The following is a 25,821-nucleotide window of genomic DNA, read 5'->3' as shown; positions in this document are numbered from 1 at the left end:
CCATTTTAACAACACAAGAAACAATATGGTGGCTACAGTACATCAGCGTCACGATCTTTCTTCATTACAGCTGAACAGAATGTTAAGTATGTTTCAAAAAGCATTTTAAGATATAGACAGTGTACAAACAGAATATTGGTTTAAAGTTTATCAGCACTGCCTAGTTTTGACAGTTTGATCGGACTTTGTCACTCTCTTTCAGTTCAGCTACACTGTGTCCATGGATGCGGGCATACAAAAATGTGGACGTCAAATTTATAATTCATACAACAGCTTTCAAATCCTCTAGATAACATGTTTTGCATTATCATGGGGATTGTTGCCGGGAAAATCTAAGAAAAATCTAAGGAAAATCTAAAACTAAGATTACCATTGTTCAGGTTGTAGTGATATAAAACTGATTAAAACATTGCCATTCCATTTTCTCCATAAAACACAATCCAGTTTCACTGACAAAGGTGGTACTGTGTGACATAGTGCTGGAAATCATTATGCACCTCTCCTGGGAGATCCGACCCTCCCACCCAAGTTACATCGTGCAAATACAAGTGATCAGGGCATAGATTGGACTGACATCAACACCATTCTCCGTCAAGTCAGTGGACCATCAAAATAACTTTGAAATGGTTATTTTAGTATGAGATTGTTACTTAAAGGTACTTCTAAGGCACTTTTTTTTAAGTCACAAAAGAGAGATTTACAGCTTCCAGTTTGAGAAAACACTACTGATGTTTCAGATAAATATAACAAACTTGGTCACATTCACACTTGATAGAGGATTCTTTTACGTCCTCAGCTAAAAATGTTTTTAGCTGCTCTTTGAAAAAAAAAAAAGACTAAAAAAGCTTGGACCTGGTCAGAACAGTCCACATATGCACAATATAAACCACCATGTTGATTCGAAATGATTTCCTTGAGTGAATCACACGCAGCCTCTGTTGACAGCTTGCCATCTCCCATGTGGGCTGGATTCTAATGTGTACAGTGTTTAGGACCAGACGGCAACAACACACACGATGAATATTTCACTCAAACACAACACACACACATACTCAAACACATAGCTCTCAGTCTTGCTGAGGCCCATTTGTTTGGAGCACATTTGCCAGTGTTCAATTAAAAATCCCTCTGTTAAAAGATTCAAATGGTTGCCATTGTGAGTAATGAGCTCCTTAGTAAGTGAAGAGGCGTTTACTCCACAGCAGATGAAGACAGATGAGAAAGACCATTCCCTTAAGCTGGATCTAGCATTCGTGCCTCAGTGGCACTAATGCAAATGCATGCCTACAAGAGGTGCATCCACACTGACCTTTACTGCTTCTCTTACCTGTCTCCTATGTTCAATGTGGAGCAGGAACGTACCTTTCTGTTTTATGGGAGAACATCTTAGAAACTCTTTATTTAAGGTTAATGCTCAGTACAAGGTCTTCAAGAACGAATATAGTTTGGTTTGTTGTGAACACATTAATAACAAGTAGACTTTTTACTGTATCTAAAAAGATTTGGTGATTAATCAGTGAGCCCATTGAGAGAAAAATAGTCAACCACAATTGTGACATTTGATTAAAGGCATATTATGCAGGATTTTCCTGTATAGACTGCTAAAAGACCACATCAATAATCTTTCTCACTCGTCACTTGACACACACAAAAAATAGACAAATCCTGCACAGTAGGGCTAGGTAGCATCTTGATGTATGTATCTAAGATGTGTCGATATACATCTTTAAATGACTATAAACATAAATTCTGTCTTCTGTAAAGTGATGCCAGATTGGCTTTTCCCTATTTCACAAGTTCTCCTGCAACCTCGAGGGAGGGAGGTACTCTATATTTTAATCAGTCTGTTAATTAGTCTACAATGTGACATATGCATTTGTGTGATACTTGTCTGTGCCATGACTGAAACTGAATCACTGAAACAGTATCACCCATGCAATGCAGCGTTGCACTGTATGTTTGTGAGACGGAGCCGCTTGTTTGTGTGAGGTGAGTGTTTGTGTGCTTTCTTTGTGTGTGATGTGATTCATAGCACATCACTGTTCTACTTAGAAGTTGGTGTCTACTGTGTGACGATAGAACATCACCTTGATGTGGGCTACTGATGCTGCATAGTTACAACACAGACATTTCATAGACAAGATGTACACTATATGCAGGCAAAGGTGTCTACTAGTGGATAAATAATAAAAATGTATAAGTAGATATTCAAAACAATGTGTGTATTTTTCTGTACTAAATGTATATAAAAAGGCCATGGAAAAGTTCCCCAAAATACAGAATTTAAGCTGTCTCAAAATACAATGAACTTACTTGATACTATCAGTTTAATTTTTAACTGTTTTGTGGCCTGTTCTACAAAACCTTCAACCTCTGTAGCAACAGTGCTATGTGAAAAAAAAAAAGTTAACATACAGCCCAGCTATTTCTTTTCTATGTTTTGCAGCTGTATATTTTCAAACAGGGAAAAAAGCCCCTGTCTTTGCCTTTTATTTTCATCATAGTCTGTTTTAAGTTTCAAAGTGTTTGTGACATCTCATGTGTGGCTACGACTTACAACTGAACATTCGTAGAAAATACAGAGATATATATGGTGCATCAGCATTTATCAGCCTTAGCAAAGCACACAACAGCTTCAGACTCCTTGTCTATTTTTTTAATCTGCCACTCAATAATGACGGTATATATGTATATATATATATATATATATATATATATATATATATACATATATACATATATATATATACACACACACACAAAGTTCCTACCTGGAGTAATCTTAATGAAAATACAAAACCAGCATGGATATTTGCTTCTTTTCCACACTTTTGTTTTTCTTTAACAAACAAACTCACTAAACATACCCCAAAAATGGCCTTTACCGCTTATTCTCATTCACTACATTAGCTCTAAATCACATCAGAAAATGTTTTTCAAAAGAAAGCAAGACGTGAAAGCAGGCACGGCTCAGCTGTGAGCCCTGAACACGCCTGTCTGTTCAGCACCATGGAGACTTCCCCCTGGGACAACACAACAGCAGCATGTAATGTATGATACACGGTTAACGTCCACTATTGCTGTTGCTGCTGACTCTCCACTGTGAGTTCAGTGCGCAGCAACATCTTGATGAAATATTACAGTTTTATTTCTGCAATGACTAATTAACATGGAAGGCTTTCCCCATCTTATTCTCAGCACTCTGTCCTCTGATCTTTTGTAGTTGGGAAAGCTCTGTGTATAATCTCTGGCAAGCAAGGGTAACCTCATTTCTCTCTCTCTCTCTCTCTCTCTCTCTCTCGCTCTCTCACTCTCTCTCTCTTTCTTTCATCCCTTGTTGTGTTGAATATGCATGATGTGTAATGATGGAAAATAATCCTGCCTATGGCTGAAGAAAAAAACTGCTAACGTTTTCTACCAGGAGGCAATACTATGCATATGATGGACATATCAAATACAGACAGAAAGCACAGGAGTAAGACTGGCTCCCGGATGTCTTTTAAACCAGCTTCTGCTCTTCTTGAAACATCTTTTAGCTAATTACAACTCCAAATGCTAATCTTTTAAGAAATATGCAGGCACAGTTTTCTACAACTCAGCTGAGCTACGTTTAAATAAACAGATCGGCCACCCAAAAGAAAAAGAAATTTGACTTTTTCTCTGGGAGTAAAAACAACCAGTATATCACGTCTAACTGTGGCACATACTGTAGCTTTACAGCTAATTTGTTGCCCCTGCTTCATGGGACACTTCTATTGTTCTGAGACACTTTTTTCCTCCTATTATGTGTTTGTTTCCTTTCTCCAGCCAAGCTGCAGACAAGGGGATGGCCATTAAGGCTGGAGGAAAGACTACAAACGCTGAGTGTTGTCAGGGTCTTTAGGAGAGGATTCCCCTCTGCTCTCACATTGTGTCATGTGGTATAGAATATACTGCACACACTGTCAGCCCAGATGCATAGTAATCAAGTCCAGCACAGCAAGCACTTGTGTTTTCAAATCATTTGAAATGGCAGAGTAAGTTACATAACTCCTACAGCTTAAGTCTGTGCACACAGGCACAGATGCCTGCACTCCACTCTAATACTGTACTCGTCTGCCGCCTGCAAGTGTGTATCTGTGTGCATGTGTATGCACAGTAACATGCAGACTGACTGCTGAATCACAGATTTACAGGAAAAAACAAGTTTAACTCACAGAGGTCAACGTGTACATCCACCCCCACCCATGCAAATACACACACATACACATACAGACCAAAATAAATCACAGGAGGAAAAAAGGAAAGGTTAAAGAGTAAGGGGAGTGAATGATAGTGAATGAATGTGTGATCATGAGAGAGATACTTCAAAGCAGCAAGGCCAAGATAAGAGTGCAAGCGAAAAAGAAGGCCGAATGGGCGAAATGAAAAATGGAATGGAGGCAGGATTTACCGTCTAAGCTCCTCAGCTCTGCAGCATTTTGTCCCGTGTATAAGACCTCAGCGAGGTGTCCTCTATCAGGCATATTAAACATCATGCAGCAGAGGCAAAAGGACTAGCCTAGTCTGGATTCCACTTCCTCTCCCTCGGCCTCTCTTTTTTTTTCCACAAGCATTGGCATACTACAGAATAAGAAATGAAGTTGCCACTATCACCACGGTCTGACCTCGCTGAGTCACCGAACGCTACACGACCTGCCTGCTGATGTCTTACGAGCCCAACTCACTGCTACTGAAGAACACAAAGGGAGGAGAAGAACAGAGGGAAGGGGAACACTGTCAGTGAGAATGAATGAAAAGGAGGAATAACAAGAGGGAGAGCAGAACCATTTTGCTACAGTCACAGTCCTCGATGATAAAAGGAGTGATAAAAGGAGAGTGACAGAAGCAGGACAGAATAGACAGGATCCTACAATCTACAATGAAATGTAGAATTGTTGAAAAATGGGGCTAATTTCAAAGAGCAGGCTCGATGCGTAAGGGAGGCTCCAGAGAGAGGACTGTAAATCTGATAATCCCACTGAATGAACACAAAGATGTCAGATGAGACTTTTACCTTAATGGAAACTAAACAATGACTCATACAGCCACAGCAGACTCCTACAGAGATAGGACGCTGTGCAGTGCTGGATACAATAATGCACTGTTATGTAGAGAAAATGCTGAATTTATGGAGAATGAACAGGTCTTATTTTTGTGTTTTGGCAGCCGAAACCATTTTGCTGACTAAAGGCCCACAGAGAACATCTGATGATCACTGCTGCAACCAAGCAAATGTTGGAAGCCCACTGCTGTTGCCCACTCAGACACAGAGGCTTACTCACCCCCAGCTGGATTTTTTGGCCGAGCTTCTGCAGACTGTCATTCAGTTCACATGGTAACCTTCATCTCTCATGGCAGCGCAGTCTCGTAACAAAAGAAGCTTCTCGTAAAAACGGATCACCTCTGAAGCTTTTATTGTGGCTGCCGTCTGGAGAGAACTCATCCGACCAAAACATCAATCGTACAGTACACAGTGTGAGGTGATGTGTGTGTGGGCAGCAAGTTATATTATTTATAATGGCTGTAAACTTTGGGGATTGACTCTCTTCAAAACAAACAAAGAGGCAGTGTGTTATTAATCCTGTGTTATTCCTTTCATTTGAGATTGCACTGCACTCTACAGAGTTTCAGAGTTTCGCAGCTGGCTTAGTCACATTAACAGGGCTGGGTATTGTTAGAAAAATGTCAGTACCGGTAGGGATTGCGATACCTTGACTTTCTGAATGATACTTTATTTCTATACCAATTTCATGAAATCCATTTTAAACAAATATTACACATACACAGGGGTGGACTGGCCATCTGGCTCAGTTGGTAGAGCGGGTCGGCCTATGTTCGGAGGGTCGGCGGTCTGATCCCCGCCCCTGCCAATTGGGTCATGGTCGTTGTGCCCTTGGGCAAGACACTTCACTCACCTTGCCTCGTGTGAATGTGTATGACTGCTGTATGTTTGTGGTGGTGGTCGGGGCCGTTGGTGCTGAATGTGCAGCCACGCTCCCATCAGTCTGCCCCAGGGCAGCTGCGGCTACTATCGTAGTTCACCACCACCGGTATGACTGTTTGTGAATGAATGGAACCTGGAACCTTGTGAGGCGCTTTGAGTACCTAGAAAAACGCCATACAAATCCAATCCATTATTATTATTATTATTATTTTTCAATTCTCCATGTATGGTTTCATAATAACTGAGTCACCGTTAATACAAATGAGTTCCAGCTCTAATGCTGCTACTGTCTGTAATATGTTTCTATTTAGATTATTTGTCAGGATATTTTGTTATTATTGTCCCTATTTGGGTAGAGGTAGCGCCCACCCCGAGTCTGGTTTTGGGTTCTTCCCGTTAGTCTCGTCCCACTCCTTGTCATGACATAACTTCTGTTGTGATTTGACACTATAATGAATAAAGATTGATTGGTTGATTGCTATAGTATCAATTTTAGTCCTTGAGTTCATTAGAGGTGGGTGCAATTCATCGATGTGGCGATGCATCGCGATGCATCACGTGACGATTTGGCATCGATTAATTAACGTTGATGCTCTGCCGCAACAGCGGAACAAAAAACACATAACTGGAACCTTAGCGCGCACCGCCCGGACTGTTTAGTGAGTGGGATCACAACAAAAGGAGCAGTAACGTTAGTTTCTTTGCAAAATGGCATCAGCTGTAGCAGCCCCCAAAGAGCGGCCGATTCTCTCGCCACCGGGGTTCACTGAAACCCTGTGGAAGCACTTTGGATTTTATGAGAGAGCAAACAAGACGACTGACAAGACCTACACGATTTGCTGTTTTCAGTGTTTTCCGCCAATAGAGGGGGCTCTCGTGCAAGTCGAGCTTTCTCTGGTCAAAGTTAAGTAGGTCAAAGTGCAAATGTTTACATAGTCATAAAATAAAATATTTTGTGTCTTTGAAAAATACAAGTCAAATGTTCAAAAAACCTTGTTATTTACTTAATGAGTGTAGTTTTAGAGGAACTGAGTTAGGGGAGACTGGGGTAAGATGAGCCATTTTTCAATATATCTGCATATATTTCAGGATGTTGTGCATCCCTTTAAACAAACAATGAGTGTAAACATAACTGTTTTGATAATATAGCATGTCCAAAAAAAGTGGTCTTGTGGCACAACTTACCCCATGTATGGGGTAAGTTGTTCCGTCTCCCTCCTCCCCACCTCCACCCCACCCCTCCCTCACCTTTTCCCTCCCTAAATAACAGTCCCTTCTTCACAATCATGGATATTTTTATTTATTATACACAATTTAACAGGTACAGTAACTTTTTTTATCATTATTGCATATTACTACTAAACAGCTGTTTTGTTTTTGCTGTTAACATGAGAATACCTTAAAGTGCTCTTGGGAAGAGAACGTGTTTTTGGAAAGAAAACACTAGAACTGAATTCTTGGTCCAGAATCAAAGTTTCTTGGTGTCCTTGCTGACAGTAAGGTCAGTTATGGACTAGTAACACATTTGAACAATCTGAACTAAAACTCTCATCCTCTCATCCTCCTTCCTTCCTTCCTCTGTCTATCCTCTCTTCTTCATCTTCGTTAAACTCCTCCCTCCATCTTCCTCTCATTCCATCTCTCCCCATCTCTCCCTCGATCCATCCATCTACCACCTCTGCTGGGTGGCTCAACTTACCCCAGTTTGACTTGTATTAGTCCCCAGGGCTAAAATGGTGCACTTCTATGCTAGGTTTATGACCTCATGTTGTAGCTCATAGATACCACAATTGATGCATAAAACCAATTTAAAATGATCTATTTTGGTCTAAACACAATTCTCATGAAACTTACGATAGACTAAATTCAGTGTGAAAAATGTTTTTTTGGAAATAAATGTCGAACCACTTTACCCATGTGGTTCTTACCTTCACAGACTCCATGAAACGATGCCTTCCTCCTAAATATTTGGTCACATGATCAATGTTTTTTACTGTTTACCAGCAACAAGGGGGGCTCAACTTACCCCAGTCTCCCCTAATTCATAGGCTATATATTTACAAATGTAGCCACAGATGAAGACAAAATCAATCTTTTATGGAAAAAAACAGTAAAAATCACAATAATCGAAGAATCGAAGCTCCCATAATTGAAATCAAATCGAATCGTGAGGTACCCTTGTTGGTACACCCCTAGAGTTCATAGCTACGTGCTTTATTTGTTAACTGCTATCAAGGAATATGACTCTCCTTTGTAGTATGTGTGAGAGAAGACTTCTACGTGGTGTCCACTGATAATGTAGTGGGCTGAAAATGCCAGGGCTGAATTTTTGTCCCAGTCCACCCCTGCACATACACATGGAAACAGTCCATCCCTGGACATAATCTAGTCTTTTTCCCGCATGCCTTGAGTCAGCCAGTCAACAACAATATAAGATGTTGGAATAACAAGATGGCTCACTGACGCTGATGAGATTAACTCTTTAGGTCCTGAAATTTGGTTTTGATTGACGAGACATTTCTCAGTACTCAATAGTATCCAGGCAACTTGGTCAGTGTCATAAAGACAAAATTCAATACCCAGCCCTACACATAAATATACTGTACACCCATGCCGAATGCTCTAAAACAAGGATCAAAACATCCAAGAGTCAAAGGTCTCTCCAAAACTAGAGAGGCTAACATAATCTGACTGCTGCTCACTATACTCTATGCTGTAGCTATCTTTAGCTGAGTTAACTAGCTGGCGCTAGGAAGTAGCTCAGTTAACAGAGGAGCTTAGTGGACCTATTAGCTTACAGGAGTCTGGTAAGATCGCCACTTCAGAGTTGCCACTGGCAACAGGGTCCAGCCTCATCTCACTCAGCCAGAAAAAAAAACCAACATACTTTGGTCGCACTTTATTTGACATTACCTTAATAAGACGTAACGGGCCGTACTGCTTCACTTTTTGTACCTGTTGGGCAATATCCACTAGTTTCGCCAATAGGTGTCAGTATAGGCTTTCCAAGGCCAGTGACTGGCACTGCAATCCTTGTAAACGAGGAAGAAGTAAGCTCAGTTGCAAAGCGTTGGACAGTCAAGACAGCAGCAAGGAGAGCCTGTACTCTCACACAACTGTCTTTTGTTGTACTTGTAGGTGAGATAAGTGCACAAGCGCCCTGTTCAATATGTTAACTCTGTCTGTAAGTTGCGGTGTCATGTTTATATGTTTACAGTGTTATGAATGTGAAGAAATAAGGCCGCTAGCAATTGCTAGCCTCAGCTGCTAACATCAGCATGTCAAGTGCGCTAACATTAGCTTAAAACTGAGAGCCTCGTGTGAGCATAAACAAGGCCTAATGGCGGCGCGCCGTAATGTCAATGACCTCACCGTAGTGTTTTATTGTTTTCATGCATACAAATGTTGAGTTTTGGAATTTGTTAACATGAAGCCACAGATTTAAGCAGTTATAAGATGTGTTGCACATACAGTAAGGTGTTCAGTGTAACACACAATGTTCAGAAGTTCATATGAGCAGTTCATTTGGTACATATAAACATGGTGTTCAGTGGCCATTATAATATTAACTGTGAAGATAAGCAGTTTATATGGTTATCTTTTACAAATAAAGTCGGTTTTTAGCAGCAGAGGCAACTGAGTGTATGAGATAAGCAGCCAAAACATGAGGTATGTTCGTAAGTAGGCTTTACATGTAATTGTGTGTATTCATTTAATTAATTTAACTAGTGCAGTGCCCGTAACAAAAGTGTATTCCTATAAAAAAGTGGGAGGTTAAGGAGCTTTTTCATGGATGGCCAAATGAGGCTGTGTTTGAAGGTGGGACGTCAGGGATATTTAGGTTTGTTGTGAAATCCGATATTCCAGGGTATAATTGGCTGTTTTTGACTATTTTTGATTTTGCCATTATATTTCACCTTAAAAACTATTTACTTGGTGTCATTATTTTTAGCACAACCTCACATGTGTGACTGTACAGTTATTTTTTTTTATTTTGACAAACTGTATTAACACAATGGACCTAAAATCACAAAAAACCCATCAAATCCAAGTAGAAAAAGTTTGATTTTTTTACTGTGAAAACCACAAATAAACATATTTACAACAAACCACAAACCATTTTTTTTTTTTACTTATAATGCAAATATAAATTGTTGTTTGCTAAATTTGTGCATACATTTAAAAAATGTACAAAGTTATATGTAACTATTTACATTTAAATGCAGGCAATGCTCAGGTCTGCCTGTGCTCCTTGAGATCTTCTCATTGTTCTGACTCATTAAACGAAAAACCGACTCCACTACACTCTAAACACACTACACCAAACACTACATAACACACTAACTACACACTCCAAACACGCTAAATGTAACAAATCTCTCAACTCTCAATATCGCTGTCCGACCGTCATTGCCTGTCAATCATGCGCCTAGGTCCCTCCCACAACTTCCTGTTCCTCAACAACCAAACTTGCTGCTTGGACACTTTCGTGACAAAAGCCCGTTTTTACCGTTTCTTCCTGCACCAGACACAAAGCAAACGTGACGGCAATGTTCGCGAATAAGCGTGGCGGACATTATTTACCCTAGGTCCGGTTTTGGACGTGCCGATGTGGCCGGTCCGTCGCCTCGGGAGGTGGGCCGTGTAGCTAGCGGCTAGCGGCTAGCCGCGCGCGTCTCCGGATCTCCTCAGACCCGAACAGACTCGGTCCGGACTCGTTTAATCTCATTAATCCACAACAGTCAGTTTAGATGCACAGAACAGAACGGACCGAAACCGCCGGCAAAATCCCGGTCCAGCTAGCGCCGCTGCAGGTATAAATCTGCTTGTTTCTTCAGGTACGCCGTGGGCTTGAGCTCTGCAGTGATTGGCTCTGGTGCGCACGTGGCCACTGTGTGCAGTGATTGGCTCTGATGCGCACGTGACTGTGGTGGCTCTGGTGAACTATGCTCGGCGGAATTTGTAAAGCATTTATGAAATAATTTATTCACGGTATCATTGCAGTCCAAACAAATGCTTAGATGCACACCACTGAAACACGCAGCAGCCATGTTGAAAGTCTCGGGTCAGTGTGATCCTTATCCACAGAGATATTTGACCAACAGACACACACAGACACACAGACAGACAGAGATTCCGTGCATTTATAGATAGATATGAAGACAGTAATAGCTGCATTATTTCTTTTTATATTATTTTGGCTATAATCTTTGTTTTATCTTCTTTCTGCCGTTTCTCCGCAGTTTTGCACAAACACCTCACTACAGTTGCTCCGTTTCTCCGGCCGCTCTGTGTCTGCACTCGCTGCGGCTGCCTCCTCTCCCCCTCCCCCTCCTGTTGCTGCTTGAAACATGACACCGGCTTTGGGACTGACTGGCTGATGATTGGCTGTTCTGCCTTAAGTCCCGCCTCTCTTGCTGTGTTAGATTTATTGTTCAGCTCGTGCTGATGATGCGGGAACTACCGTAAAATACCAAATATTAGCCGGGCGTGTATTTGTTTCAATCTGTCAGTCACAAACTTCGCCAGCTTCTCTGTGAATTCTCTGGCATCCTTCTGGGCACAACACGTGAAAAAGGCGAAGAAGAAAAACGTGCAGTGTCAGTGGTCACGTCTTCTTCCTTGATGTTTTTTCAAAATAAATTAGACTCAGCATTTATTTGGAACCGGCGGTTATTTATCAAAATATACACCTGCACCCAGCGTTTAAAGGGGACCACATGATGTGTTTTATAATGTTTTTATGTGTTTACAGCTGCTAATGTATGTAACGCTGTTACTGTGATGATACATGACAGTTAAATATTGAATATGTCTGTAATAACCACATCCTGACATGTAACTGTGATTTTTGATGGCTACTAATAAACAATCATGACAAAAAATTTACAAAGACTGCAGATCACGATAAGAAGCTGCAACTGGCAGTGAGCTGCTTTCTTTTCTTTTAGCAGTGAAGTGATGTACTCCATGATAGAACATTATAGAATATGATAATGTAAAAAATAACATTTAATGGTAAAAAAAAGTACAGTTGCAGTAGGCTTCTATTATAAATATGCAGCATATATATAGTTTATTATTATTATTATTATTAATTGTATTACGACTACTATTTTTCTGCATTTTCTTGACTTTGAATGGGAGCTGCTGTAAAGCGTTTCTGTTTCAGATTCATATATTAGGCAGTCAGTTGTCCATATTTTAAGTTAAATTAAATGAATCAAGACAGATGTCGCATTTACATGTCAGGGTGTGGTTATTTTAGGTGCCTTTAAAAAATGATCCACCGCCGGTCAGCCTTCGCCGTAAACTGCCGACATACTTAACAATCAGTGTTGGGAAGATTACTTTGGAAATGTAGTTGGTTACAATTACAAGTTACCCTGTTGAAAATGTAATAGTAGTGTAACTATTTCAATTACTTTCTCAAAGTAATGTAACTAATTACATTTGGTTACATTATGATTACTTTTCTTTATTTTGAATGAAATCTCTCAACTGCTAACCATTTTGACATTTTAAGACCTATAGTATGATAAACCTTTCAGTTCAAAGGTTTAACCATATATTATGAGTCTGACCTTAGGCCTGTACTGCGAAGGAGGCTCACTTCCTCACTAAATGGAGCGACAACTGGCTGATTTCAGCCAAGAGGAGCAGGTTGTTTTAATGGAGAGAGTATGAGCGATACAAAAAAGCCTGATCACAGCCTGAAGCAACAGTGGTGCTGCAAATATGACAAGAGGAGGCTGATTTTAATTTCTGACAGCTCTACATTGAGCTGCTTTTAAATATGAAGCTTTAGAGCAACAACAACTGTTGTGTTATACTGTGTTTTATATTGTTTTCATATATTTCACTGATCGCAATTATAAAATGCCAGTGTGTGTTTTATTGAAAGCGAGGCTGGGTGAGCGTATGAAAATAGGTTACAGTGGGTTTTTTAGGTGCTGTAGCTACAAGCAAATCTCATGTTGTCTCTGTACAAAGACCTTTTTAAATGTGAGAAAACAGAGTAGACCTACTCAAGATTTGCGTTTGGGCAACACATAACAGGCGAAACAATTAATTTATTCATGGCCACATTAAGTTAAATTATCTGTCCTGCTGCGAGCGCACAACTTCTTTCAGTGGTGACTGACTGTATATAAAAGTAAATAGGCTATAGCCTAATAAATGACCTCCCGACGCGAGTCGGATCAACAGATGAGCAGTGTATCCCCTCAGATGAACATCTGTAGGCGGAGACGCTCAGAGAGAAAGTAAACAGCAGCGGATCAGCGCGATCTCTCCCTCCGTACAAATGCTCCGTTCTGATCCAGCTCCACTGGACTTTCAAAGTAAAGGCGACGCCAGCTGTAAATGAGTTAAATAGTGAAACAGCTGCGCTTTTATAGCCGATTTTATGATTAAACTCTGAACAGAACCTGGTCGGGGCCAGGTTATGAGCTAAGCATAAGTTACCATGGTGATCTAGCCGGGTTAAAAGAGAGCCACCTTTGTAATACAAGGAAGCCTGGCTTCTGTCTGTATGAAGTGTTTTTTGTATTTCCAGCCCATGAACATCTTGTGCACCGCTGACACTGTTGCTGCTGAGTCTGACTGCCGCCGTATGGTTTGTCGGTTGAGTCGAATGGCACATGACCAGAGAGAGCCAATCACAAGCGTCAGTTTTGGCAGGAGGATGTTGATATGAAAATAACTAAAAACAAACATGAATCCAGGGGGGCGAAAAACTATTTGATAAATCCGAGCTTTTGCGGCGATTTTTCAAATGTAACTTAAGTTGTAATCATTGAAATTTCCAAAAGCAACTGTAATTTAATTACATATTTTCTCCCAGTAATGTAACGGATTACAATTACGTACATTTTGTAATTAAATTACGTAACGTCGTTACATGTAATTCGTTACTCCCCAACACTGTTAACAATACATTACGCCGTCGCGGTGGTTCAGCCAGGTATAATGATCCCTCCACTTCGGGAGAAATAATGGTACTGTCTGTACAGTGCTTTCAGAACATCAATCACCTGAAAAATGATAACAGAATTATAGGAGTGAGAGAAATGATACATCTCAAAATATTAAATATGTTGTAATTTCAATTTTGAAATTTTAATACTTGTTATTACGCAAACCCCTATTACTTTTTACCATCATTGCCAGATCATACTGATTTTGCAGGGACAGACTCTCTAAACAATTAAATGGGAACAATTTCAATAAATAAACAAGTCTTTTCTTCCAGTTTAAATGGTTTTAGCTGGACCTGGACTTAATGAATTAATAAACTTTCCTGGTCGTTTTTAATAAATGTTATAATTTCATACACACATTTGCATTGTTTGTCTTTCCTGGTTTTTGTTAAGGCAAAGAGCCAGTTATAACATTAAAAATTAGTCTATAGGGTTAGGATTAGGCTAAATAAGTACTTTATTTGTTTTAAAATGACATTTTTACCAAAATTGCTGAATTTTCATTGTGCTACAAAAAAATGTTGTGTGCTACTAAATTTTTCAGCATGGTAGCACAGTGCTACTTAGAAAAAAGCTTAGCGTCAAGCCCTGGCCTTGAGGGACACCAGTTTCCAAAAAGCAGTGTTTGTACAAGGAGTTGTTCCATGTGACCGGAAAGGTGCGATGATGTGAACCAGGTTAGAGCAGAGTCAGCACTGCGAGGAGTCGAGGAGAATCAGGACTGATGAGTTGGATGAGGCTTTAGCGGAGGAGTGAGGAGGGCCGTCTCAGTAGAGTGACCAGTCCTGAAGCCTGACTGATTAGAGTCAAGGAGGTAATTTTCTGAAACATAGGAGGACAGTTGGATATAGACTGCACGTTACAGGGTTTTCGAGAGGAATGAAAGAAGAGATACAGGTCTGTAGTTTCGGATGTCAGCTGAGTCTAGTGGGGGTATCTTTCGGAGTGCCTTTACTGTGGCTGTCTTGAAAGGAGCTGGAATAATGCCTGAAGTGAGTGAGGAGTTGATCAGAGTTGTGAGGAAAGGCAGGATGTCGTGAGAGATGTCTTGGAGAAGGAGGGAGGGAATCAGGTCCAGGGAATGGGTGCTGGCACGGTTAGACGTCATTAGTGTGAGAACACCTTCAGAGGAGAGAGGGTTGAAGCAGGGAAGGCCATCGGAGGTGACAGTCGGGGAAGGGGCTTTCTGGATGGGCATCAGAGTAAATGGGTAAATGGAGTGTGAAAATGAGTAGGCAGATGAGAGGGCAGCTGGAGTGACAGTGTTTTCTGGGTTGATCCAGGTCTCGGGAAGGGCCAGGAAGTGGAGAGTCTGCAGGGAGGCACAGGTTGAAATGGTGTCTGCCTTCTTGACTGCAGACTGGCAGTTCCATAGCCCCCCTAGTACTTCAAGTCCAGTACTGGTGGAGAATGTCGGATAGCAGAGATTGGCTGGGTTACAGCCTCGAATATGTGTCTGTAGTGAAATCTTATCTGGTTTGATGTCCTGACTGCAATTGGGTAGACTTCATGGCTACAATCGGTGGTGGACAATGAGTTACTTTGACTTCCTCGATAGACTCATATTTCAGTACATTTGAGCATATTGCAGTTGCTTTGCAGTGGCCAAGGGATGTGTTATGCTATTTTGTTACAGTGCAAATTAACTGTTAATGTATGATCTTGTGCTCCCGCATCTTTGCTCTACTCTTTCATCAACCCCACTAGCCTACAATAAGACAGTGTACACCACTAACTTAATATAAACTGGCATGATGTCAAAATCGAGGAAAAACACTAAAAAGGCCATCGAGGGAGAGACCTCAACCTCAACCACATGCAACAACAACAACTCTGTAGCTAGCATTGCTAGCTTATTGGAGGACCACAGAGCTAGCATATCCTCCGACTTCAAAACTCTGTTCCGGCTTTAGAAAGCGAAACTGAACTGTACACAGGCTGTGGTGACGGAGCACGGCCAATGGATTGACTAGCTGGAGGCTAGTGCTGAATAACAGGACCAACGGATTCAGGCACAGGAGGACAGGTGTGCAATGCTAGCCGAGAGCAACGCTAGGCTGAAGGTGAAGACGGTGGACTTTGAAAGCTGCCGCCACAGAAACAACATTAGGAGAAACGGACTTCCGGAGTCTATTTGAGGTCCACGACCGACAACATTTTTTGCGGACCTCTTTGTCAAATTACTTGGCCAACAGACTGTCTCGTCACCCCCTGAACTAGACCGAGCACACTGCGTGCGACCGGACGTTGAAGCTGACTAATAAACTCTAGCTGGACCGACAACAGGCTGCACTAACTGCACTGTCTAGCCTTTTCCAGGGCTGGACCCACTTCGCTTTGCCAGGGATTACAGATCCTGGGCCCGCACACAACTGAGACAACCTTCAGCAGGTGAGCTACCGGTTAGCTCGGGGCTACCTGGCATCCAATTTGTGGCCCAGTGGGTGACTTTTTATTACCTTTTAGGGACAGAAACAATGAAGACGCTGGACCAGAGACACGGTAAACTGAACCAGTAATGTAGTCAGACACTTTAAGGCCCCCATACACCACCCAGACTCAAACCAACAGCCAACCGCCTTTATCTGACCACTCCGTTGCCCCTTATCTGACCCGTACGAAACTTACCGCCTCGACGGCTGCCAATTACACAGTTGCGTGTGCGTTCTGCGCTTGCGCGAGATCGGGTGGTGCTAGTCTTGTGTCAGTAATTCAAAACATGAAAACAGGAAATTACGGAACGGAGTGCATAGAAAAACAAAGCGCACACCATAGAGTTCAGCGGCGCACATAGAATTCCGCCCCTCCCACACTCTGTGCTGATTCGCTAGCACACCACCAATCAGAATGATCATACAGCTAGCACACAACCAATCAGAGTATCCAATGGCTCAGACTTTACATGTTTAATTGGAGCAGATGCTGTCCACGTGTATGGAGGACTAAACCTGACATAAGTATAAATAAATAAATAAATGCATAAATAAATACATAAATAAATGCTGAAATAAATAAATGTATACATAAATAAATGCATAAATAAATAAATGCATAAATAAATGAATAAATAAATAAATGCTGAAATAAATAAATGTATACATAAATAAATGCATAAATAAATAAATGCATAAATAAATGAATAAATAAATAAATGCTGAAATAAATGTATAAATAAATAAATCAAAGTATAAATAAAAGAATAAATGCTTTTTATTTATTTCTACATTTCTGTTCACCTACATTTATTTGTTTCTGTATTTCTGTGTCCATATGTAAATGAGGAGGTAGGAGGTCCTAACCTCAGTCAAGAGCATGATTGGTTACACGAGTGTGCTCGATGAGGGTCTACTACTTCTGCCTTACTAGCGGCGCTGATTCCTGTACACTGTACAGGAATGTTGCTGGCTACCAGCAAGCCCGCTCAGCTAACTATTAGCTGTAGGGCTGCCCCCGACCAAGGATTTTCTTGGTCGACCACCATTTCGAGCGATTAGTCGACTTATCAACGCATATATATATATGTGTGTAAAGTGCGCAGTAAAGTGGATGCGCCTGTAGAGAGATTTACACAATAAGTAAAGTTAGCTGCAGTTGTTGACATTTGTTCATGTAGCTCTGGTTTAGTAATGAATTTGACTGGCGTTCATTTTAACTTGCGAGGGTCCCAGGTGTGCTGGTGGTGTGGTTTGAGAATCCCGTCTGGAGAGAGAGGGGTCCTCAGCCATGTCCGCTAACCAGGAAAAACATTCTGCTCATCGCTCCAAGTCATGTATATGTGTGTTCTAGACGAGCGCTACAGAGCACAAATCGTCCAAAAGTGTATGTTGTCGGTCTCATATCTTCGTCGTGAATGTCTGTACTCTCAAATAACTCATGGGTTGAACAGGCTGAGGCATTTGTTCACGCCGAGCGGCCCGAGAGCGGCGTGGAGACCCCTGTTAGCTCTTATGTTAGCTGTTAGCTGCTCGCTGTAGCGCAGCGTCCAGGTTACCTTGTGACACCGGTTACCATCAGGTATTTTTCATTCCACACTGCGTTCAAATGGTTACTTAAAGCCATCGTTCCGAGCCGCATACATCGTTATTGAGCTGAAGCAAAGTCAGTGTGAAAACTGTACACTGTCATACAGCCTGCTGATCAAACAGTCTGCAGAGTACGTTGACATTCAGCCCGAGCTCAGCGTGAGGTCAATCAGCTGTGGCAAATCGTGAGACGTCCAGATCAACCTGTGATACAAACACCAGTAGTGACAATGGTTCATAGGAAAGCAAAGACATGTATCTCACTCTCGATGGTAACAGGTGTCAACAGTTAACCTGGACGCTACGCTCTCAGCGCTACAGCGAGCAGCCAACAGCTAAAAGCTAACAGCTAACTGCTAACAGCTAACATAAGAGCTAATAGCGGTGTCCACGTCGCTCTCGAGCCGCTCGGCGTGAACAAATGCTTAATACTGTTCCACACATGAGTTGTGCTCTGTAGCGCTCGTCTAACAGTGGTTTGCAAGTCGCAGCCCTTGCATCTCCGTGTGGATAGAAGTGTTCAAGCCATGTCAAAACGAATACACATATACATGACTTGGAGCGATGAGCAGAATGTTTTTCCTGGTTAGGACCCCTCTCTCTCAAGACAGGATTCTCAAACCACACCACCAGCACATCTGGGACCCTCGCAAGTTAAAATGAACGCCAGTTAACCTGTCACACTGGTCGAGGCCATTAAGCTAACTGGAGCTGGTTTACAACATTTCAGAGGGTGAGGCTTGGGATCAGGAATCGTTTGCTTTTGTCTGGCTCTCCGATTTGACCAATCATGCTCTTGACTGAGGTTAGGACCTCCTACCTCCTCATTTACATATGGACACAGAAATACAGAAATAAATAAATGTAGGTGAACAGAAATACAGAAATAAATAAATGTAGGTGAACAGAAATATAGAAATAAATACATGTAGGTGAACAGAAATGTAGAAATAAATAAAAAGCATTTATTCTTTTATTTATACTTTTATTTATTTATGTATACATTTATTTCAGCATTTATTTATTTATTCATTTATTTATGCATTTATTTATTTATGCATTTATTTATTTATACATTTATTTATTTCAGCATTTATTTATGTATGTATTTATTTATTTATTTATTTATTTATTTATGCATTTATGCATTTATTTATTTATTTATACTTATGTCAGGTTTAGTCCTCCATACACGCGGTCCCAAAAGCTTTCAACGCAGCTGAACACACCAAACAGTTTTGTTCCTGAACTCGTCTGAGTCTCCTAAAAAGCTTCAGACGGCCAACGGTTGGCTCGGTGTGTTTCAGGCTTTAAGTTGTTCAGCCTATCTCCTATTTTCCTTGAATTGCCGAAGATATTTTCTGTTCCAGTGTTGTTTTCTGCTTGGCTGTCTGCCTATATATACAGTTTAGATAATGGTGAAATGTGTCCCATGACAGACTGTTTCATACACTGTTAAGATGACAATTCGAAGCTTGTGGCACCCACAAATATAGAATATATAAAAATAGGGTGAAGTTGAAGATGAAGTTGCCTTGACCCTGGACTATGACGATGATGATGATGATGATTAGGATACAAATCTACTGATCTGGGGTCTCATTTATAAACGTTGCGTGCGCACAAAAGAAGGAGTACACCACTTTCTACGCACACCGTGGGATTTATAAAAAGAGAACTTGACGGGAAAATGTGCGGTCCTCCACGCAAACTCTGACCCATGCGTACGCACATAACTGGGGTAAGGAGAAACTGCGCCACTGATGGCAGAAGAAAGAAACGGGAGAAACTGTGTGAAAATGTATTCAAAAAAATATTTCTACAATGAATAAACAAATATACTCCCTGGAGTGCACACGGGAAACATATGATTTAGAACAATAGTAAGACAACAGTAGAGCAAATTACGTTTACACTGATATGAATGTAGTTTAATATATTAATATCCTATATCATATAGACCATTTAGTTTCAACTCCGTTTTCAATGCATAACGCATAAAACACTTTGTAACTGTGTTTTGTTGCCATACAAATAAAGACTATAATTATCTTGTAATGTTAGTCATTTAGATTATTCTCACATGTGTAGCAGATATTACCTAATAGATGGGTTTATAAAGGCATGTATTCACTAAGCGTTTTGGCGCACAATGGCTGCTTTGGCACTTTTGGAGGATGTGGCAAAGGATAAGGAGGGAGCGGAACTTCAGAGACCAGCAAGATCCACTGGCCAACAGTGATGAGTGGCTGATGGGCCCAGCGTTAGAGAGGAGCACCCGCAGAAACCACGCCGTACCAGTCCCGCTTCAAGTGCTCAGAACATTCGGGTTTCCAGAGGGAATTGGCTGACAGGTCAGGGATTTCCCAGCCGACCTTTAGCCGTGTTATGCCAGACGTGTTAGGAGGTATAATTGGTTTGTCGCAGCAGTACATAAAGTTTCCTTATATGGTGGGTGAACAGGCAAATAAAAATGCGCAATTTGCAGCAATGTCTGGTTTCCCAAATGTAATCAGTACCACTAACTGCACTCATGTTTCTATAAGAGCACCGAGTGAGAATGAATTGGGCCGGCACCGGTGTCCCCCTCCACCACCATCACTACGTCACTCAGGAGGGATTCCCTGATGATCCCCGCCAGTTGTTCATCCAGCGGGGTGAACTCCGGTTGGCCCGTTTCCCCGCCAGTGGCACAGACGCTCTGCCTGTGTGACGCCAGGCGCTTTTTTGCTTCCACTTTTATGTCTGATCACTTTTTTTTTTCATTTCGGCCACACTCCGACCTTCTGAGGCAACAGCATTTACATTGTCTGCCACATACTGCCACTCTAGAGCCTTTTTGGCATTGGTGGCCCGACCCAACACTGTGTCCACCAAATAATACAGCCTTCCTCTTCTCCACCTCCTCGACAAGAACTTCCACCTCACACTGGGTGAAATTGTGCATCTTCGCCTTTCTCTCTGCTTTCGGATTGCTTTCAGTCATGAATGAATATTAATTAGGGGCGTTTCTCTGAATATTCATAGGCAAATATGGGCGTGGTATTACCCGCACACAGGTGCGCCACATTTAGAGTGGATTGTGATTTATAAAGGGAAATCGGAGGACGTGCGTGCGCACTGTTTTATAAATCAGGATATTTTTGTGCTTACGCACTTTCTGTGTTTCGTGCGTACGCAACCTTTTGACGTCAATCCTACGCACAGTTTTATAAATGAGGCCCCTGATCTGCCTGCTAAATAAAGACTCTTTGAAAATACCAAGCAATTATTGACATCTCTCACCTGGGCCCATGTTCCACTTTAGGGACCACAGTCACCCCTCATAGTAGGATAATATGGGAGGATTATACATTTCCTGAATTGTTACAGTCCTGTGAGTATTTCAGTGTTTGTTATTTGTGTCAGTGTTGTTCCTACATGTTACACTGCTATAAGAAAGACTACAGTTTAGGCGAAAATTGTGGAAAAACAGTTGTTGTTGACAGTTTGAAGAGCCCATGTGACCTTTGAATTTTTTAGACAGGCCCAAAACCTGGTTTAAATGAAAGCTATGAATCTACCCTTTAAAATCCTTCCAAACATGCCCTCATAAAAGATGAGTAAAGCTCTGAAAAATTAGCATAAATTAGGATATGCACCTGCGCCTGGAGGCCTATTTATTGTAGGGGGTGTTTAACTTCATGTGCTGACACAAAACTACCACTTAGGATGGGTTATCATACCAAAATATTATCTATGGACATGTATCATTTCAAAAAATGTTACTAGGTTTTGCCACCTTGAGTGGTACCGAAAAGTCAAATTTTGGCCTATGGCCCATGGACTATATCTACACCGTTAGCGACCCGTGGTTGAATAAACTGATTAACACATTGGACAAGCGGTATGTGTTACCATCACGTCACCATATCAGCAGAATTGCGCTGCCTGCCCTTTGTGACGAATGTTGCGGAAAAGTTGCAAGAGAAGTGTCAACAGCATTATATTTTGCCACCACAACGGACCTATGGTCGAGCCGAACCGGGATAGTGTTTATTTTAGATTTTTACATATTATTTAATTCATTTAATTGATTTTTCTCTTATTTATTTGATTTTTTCTTGTTTTTTTAGGTCAGACTTATCGTGTTAAAAGAAATACCAGAGTTCAAAGTTCAATAAGTGCTTGTTCTCAAATCAATGAATAATCGTCTTTAATAGTCGTGATTACAATATCAATCAAAATAATTGTGATTATGATTTTTGCCATAATCGAGCAGCCCTAGTAAAAAGTACAAATATTTCATATTTAGTTCATTTTACCAGAGGGGAACCCTCTGGGCCTTCTAGGTATTCAGTGAAGGCCTAAGAAAAAATATTGAAATAATTTTGTGTACTCCAAATAAATGTATTGAATTATATATTATTTACTTATTTGTTTGTTTTTATTCACTAAAATAATATGAATAATGTGTATATTATATTTTAAACTTGGACTCACTTGTCTTGGCACACAGTGGGTTAATATAACGGAACGAGAAATGGACCAATCACAATATTTCTTCTGTTGGTATCTGGGTAAATTACTCCCTTCTCAGGGCCTTCGGTAGCAGCAACGAAGGCCCGTGTAATAGAGCTCAACAGTGAGGTTCCGGAAGTGAAAATGCCAATCATATTCTGCATATAGATTTTGATTATTGGCCATAATGTCGTAACCATCCAAAATAGACTCACCACGAGCTATCAGATTGTCAAACGATGATATATGATCCTGTAGAAGCCACAAGTCCGTATGATATCATTCTTGTTTTGAGAAAAACATGTTTTATTCGCGATGTCATGGATAAGTACTACACTACCCACAATCCTATAGTGCAACAGCGACATCTCTGATTGGTGGAGCTCGCTGTTACCATGGAAATGTTTACCAAACCCGCGAATTTCATGTTAGCTAGTTACTGCTAACACTGAACTCTACGATCATTTACCACAGAGCGACCATGATTTCACTTTCTGACCTACTGCGTTCATTTAGTGATGAGGAGAAGAGTTTATTAAGGGTTCAGCCGAACATGAAATTTGCGGGTTCGGTAAACATTTACATGGTAACAGCGAACTCCACCAATCAGAGACGTCGCTGTTACATTCGCAATGGTTTATGGGGTGAGTAGTTGCTTTACTCTTAAGATAATTATGTACACAGTCTTGTACCTTTGCTTTTTTCTCAGTTTTCCAACATTTTTTTGCGCCGAATTAAATGTTTTGTGGTCACGATTCATCTGCTAGCTGATTGGCTTGGTTCCAGGCCTAAAACTCTTTATACAAGGATTTTATGAAACGTCAATGGAGTAAATGAATGGCAAATTCACTTCCGGAACCGGAGCCGTTAAAAAAGTGGGCGGTCACTGTTGAGCTCTATTCAAGTGAATGTGGCATGAATTTGACATTGACAGGTGTCTTAGCCAATCATATTTCACTGAGGTGGTGGCGGGATCATTTCACGGCATCTTCCGGGCATTCGCGAATACCTAGCATGAACGTATATAAGCAGGACAACCCGCAAAGGTTTTCAGCGAGGGAGTGAAGAGAAGAACGAGCAGGGGACAAATAGATAAATAGTAGTAACGAAAACTGTGTGATTACTGGATTTATTGAAACTCCATTTTCAAGATTGCCTTTTCAGGATAAACTTGAAATTGTCCAGAAAGTTCGACCATCACCCGCCTTGCCAGGATTGGTGCAATCTAGCAAGAGCTACAAGAGGCATTCTCAAGCTAGCAGTTAACGTTAGCTAACGTTACAGCCGCTAACATTTCCCCTGGCTAACGGGCAGCCCGCGCACCAACAAACTGTACTGCTGGGATTGCCTACTTTTCAGTCCAGTCAAGGGGCCCGGTGCAGCGCGGGATTCAATAATTTGAGTTGTTTGACCAAAGCAGCTCAAAAACATCGCAGCTGGGCTGTATGACCCAGTCATTGCACACTTTGTTAAAAAGGATCGCAGGATGGACTTCATTTTTAAGTGATCTTCATTTGGTGAGTAACGTTACCTTTTTTTCAATAACGTTAACCATAATAATAGGCCCTGCTTTATACATACATTTATTTCTTACTGTAAAGGTGCCACAACTGTGCATCAAATTAGATAGACCATGAATGTTATTGGTTTGTTGAAGCAGCAAAAAAATAGATATTCAAAATATTCAATACACATGTACCTCTTACTAACATTTTAAGTTTGACAGAATATAAGCATGTTGTGCTTAGAGCATAAGCTCTACCGAACAGGATGAATTAATGTGTGTGTGCATTTCCCAAGGGGCTGAATGTGATGTTTGAAGACCAGCAGAGGACCCTACTGTGGAAAGCAGGTAGGGAAGAAATCACTGTCTGCACCTTGTTGCTTTGCATTTGTTCAGTTGCCAGGTCAAAGGAAATGGACACTTAGTTAGACTGTGATTAGCTCTTCAGGCTGTGTTGCTTCTTGAAGCAGTTTGGAGATAATGTATCATAATAGAAAAATTAAAATGGCTGTGACTGTAACTGTGTGCATCTGTATGTGTGAGTGGTCAAGGTTTCAAAGGAAAGTCGAAGCCCAACCTGTCGGAGCAGGAGACCAGCAGTCTGACGTGTGGCCTGCGCATCCTGTTTCGTATGAACACAAACAAGATTCGCCAGAACGCCTGGGAGGAGGTCCAGAGACGGCTGCTCAAGTAAGGAACAAACGTGACACGTTCATATCCCACTGCACCATCACTGTGACTGTTGACCCTTAAGTGGTAGTGGATGGTAGTCAGTGGATATGAGAATTGCACCTATTCACCTACCTCCATTGATATCTAATATGATTTCTAAGTAGATGCAACACTCTTCTCATATTGTTCTGACACCCATCATTGCAGTTATAACTTTCAGTCCCCCTGTGACGTACCACAATATGCCCACAGACGATGACTGATATAAATGAGATTTAAGTGCCTAAAAGTGTTTTTTCTGTCTCTCTCACTCTCTCTGTCTCATCTCACCTCTACTCTCAGGTCAAGGCTCATGTCTCCAGATACCACCCTCTGCTGTGTGAGATCATGGAGTTCGACCTGATCCCTGAGCGCCGGGCTGTTCTAAGAAAGTTTGATCAGCACATCGGCCTTGTGATTTACATCGCACAGCTACCTGAGCCCAAACCAGAACCTCAACCGCCACATGTTGAGCAAGAGGCAGACACAGGTGGGGTAGGAGGCTGGGGAGGAGGCCCAGTGATGCTGCACCACAAACAGCCTGGAACACAGAGCTCTACTGCTGCGACTCTATGTCACCTCAGGGCCCTCCATGTGGTTTATGACAGACACTTGACTGGTGTCAATCAGCTATCTGCTACCACCCATTTGAAACTCTTAACCTCGTCACCACACACACACAGAGTACTTATTTTCAGAATAAAACAGTAATGTCTTGTACAAGCTGCAGCGATACCTCCACTGGATAAAACTACTGATAAACAACTGAGAGTTACCCTTATTGCTGATGTGTTCAGATGGAATATATTTCAAGGGAATAGATGAATATTCTAGATATTTTACTTTCATTCCAGCTAATCATATAGTACCAGTCAAAAGTTTGGACACACCTTCTCATTCAATGGTTTTTCTTTATTGTTATTATATTTAACATTGTAGATTAATATTGAAGACATCAAAACTATGAAGGAACACATGGAATTATGTAGTAAACAAAAAAGTGTTAAACAAACCAGAATATGTTTTATATTTTAGATTCTTCAAAGTAACCACCTTTTGCTTTGATGACAGCTTTGCACACTCTTGGTATTCTCTAAATCAGCCTCAAGAGGTAGTCACCTGGAATTGTTTTCAATT

The 25,821-nt window shown here is 41.2% G+C and overlaps 2 protein-coding genes across 5 annotated transcripts in view; one reads left to right on the top strand and one right to left on the bottom strand.

The window, feature by feature from the left end:
* Window positions 1–25,821, bottom strand: part of rimbp2b (RIMS binding protein 2b) — a 142,833-nt gene that overhangs the window by 73,065 nt on the left and 43,947 nt on the right. The window contains exon 1 of one of the 4 annotated variants that reach the window (XM_030417479.1): window positions 4,433–4,679. The exons of the other annotated variants lie outside the window; for them this stretch is intronic. The gene's annotated coding sequence lies outside the window, so the exon portion shown is untranslated. Of the gene's footprint in view, window positions 1–4,432; window positions 4,680–25,821 lie in introns of those variants that run through there. 4 annotated transcript variants of the gene reach the window in all.
* Window positions 23,315–25,576, top strand: LOC115581926 (brefeldin A-inhibited guanine nucleotide-exchange protein 1-like). The gene is made up of 4 exons (XM_030417517.1): window positions 23,315–23,986; window positions 24,270–24,321; window positions 24,525–24,663; window positions 24,988–25,576. Exons 1-4 carry the CDS (start codon window positions 23,915–23,917, stop codon window positions 25,046–25,048), a joined length of 324 nt encoding a protein of 107 aa, XP_030273377.1. The 5' UTR covers window positions 23,315–23,914; the 3' UTR covers window positions 25,049–25,576.

The sequence above is a fragment of the Sparus aurata genome, chromosome 5 (assembly GCF_900880675.1).
Source record: "Sparus aurata chromosome 5, fSpaAur1.1, whole genome shotgun sequence".
Lineage (NCBI taxonomy): Eukaryota > Metazoa > Chordata > Actinopteri > Spariformes > Sparidae > Sparus > Sparus aurata.
Note: the sequence above shows the minus strand (reverse complement) of the source record. Positions and strands in the feature narration are given on the sequence as shown.

What these genes read in the sequence shown, in the direction of transcription:
- LOC115581926 (XM_030417517.1), top strand. Translation starts at nt 23,915, where the DNA reads ATGACCCAGTCATTGCACACTTTGTTAAAAAGGATCGCAGGATGGACT. An exon ending in TTTTAAGTGATCTTCATTTG is followed by an intron (nt 23,987 to 24,269) that starts GTGAGTAACGTT and finishes GCATTTCCCAAG; the next exon opens with GGGCTGAATGTGATGTTTGA. An exon ending in GACCCTACTGTGGAAAGCAG is followed by an intron (nt 24,322 to 24,524) that starts GTAGGGAAGAAA and finishes TGAGTGGTCAAG; the next exon opens with GTTTCAAAGGAAAGTCGAAG.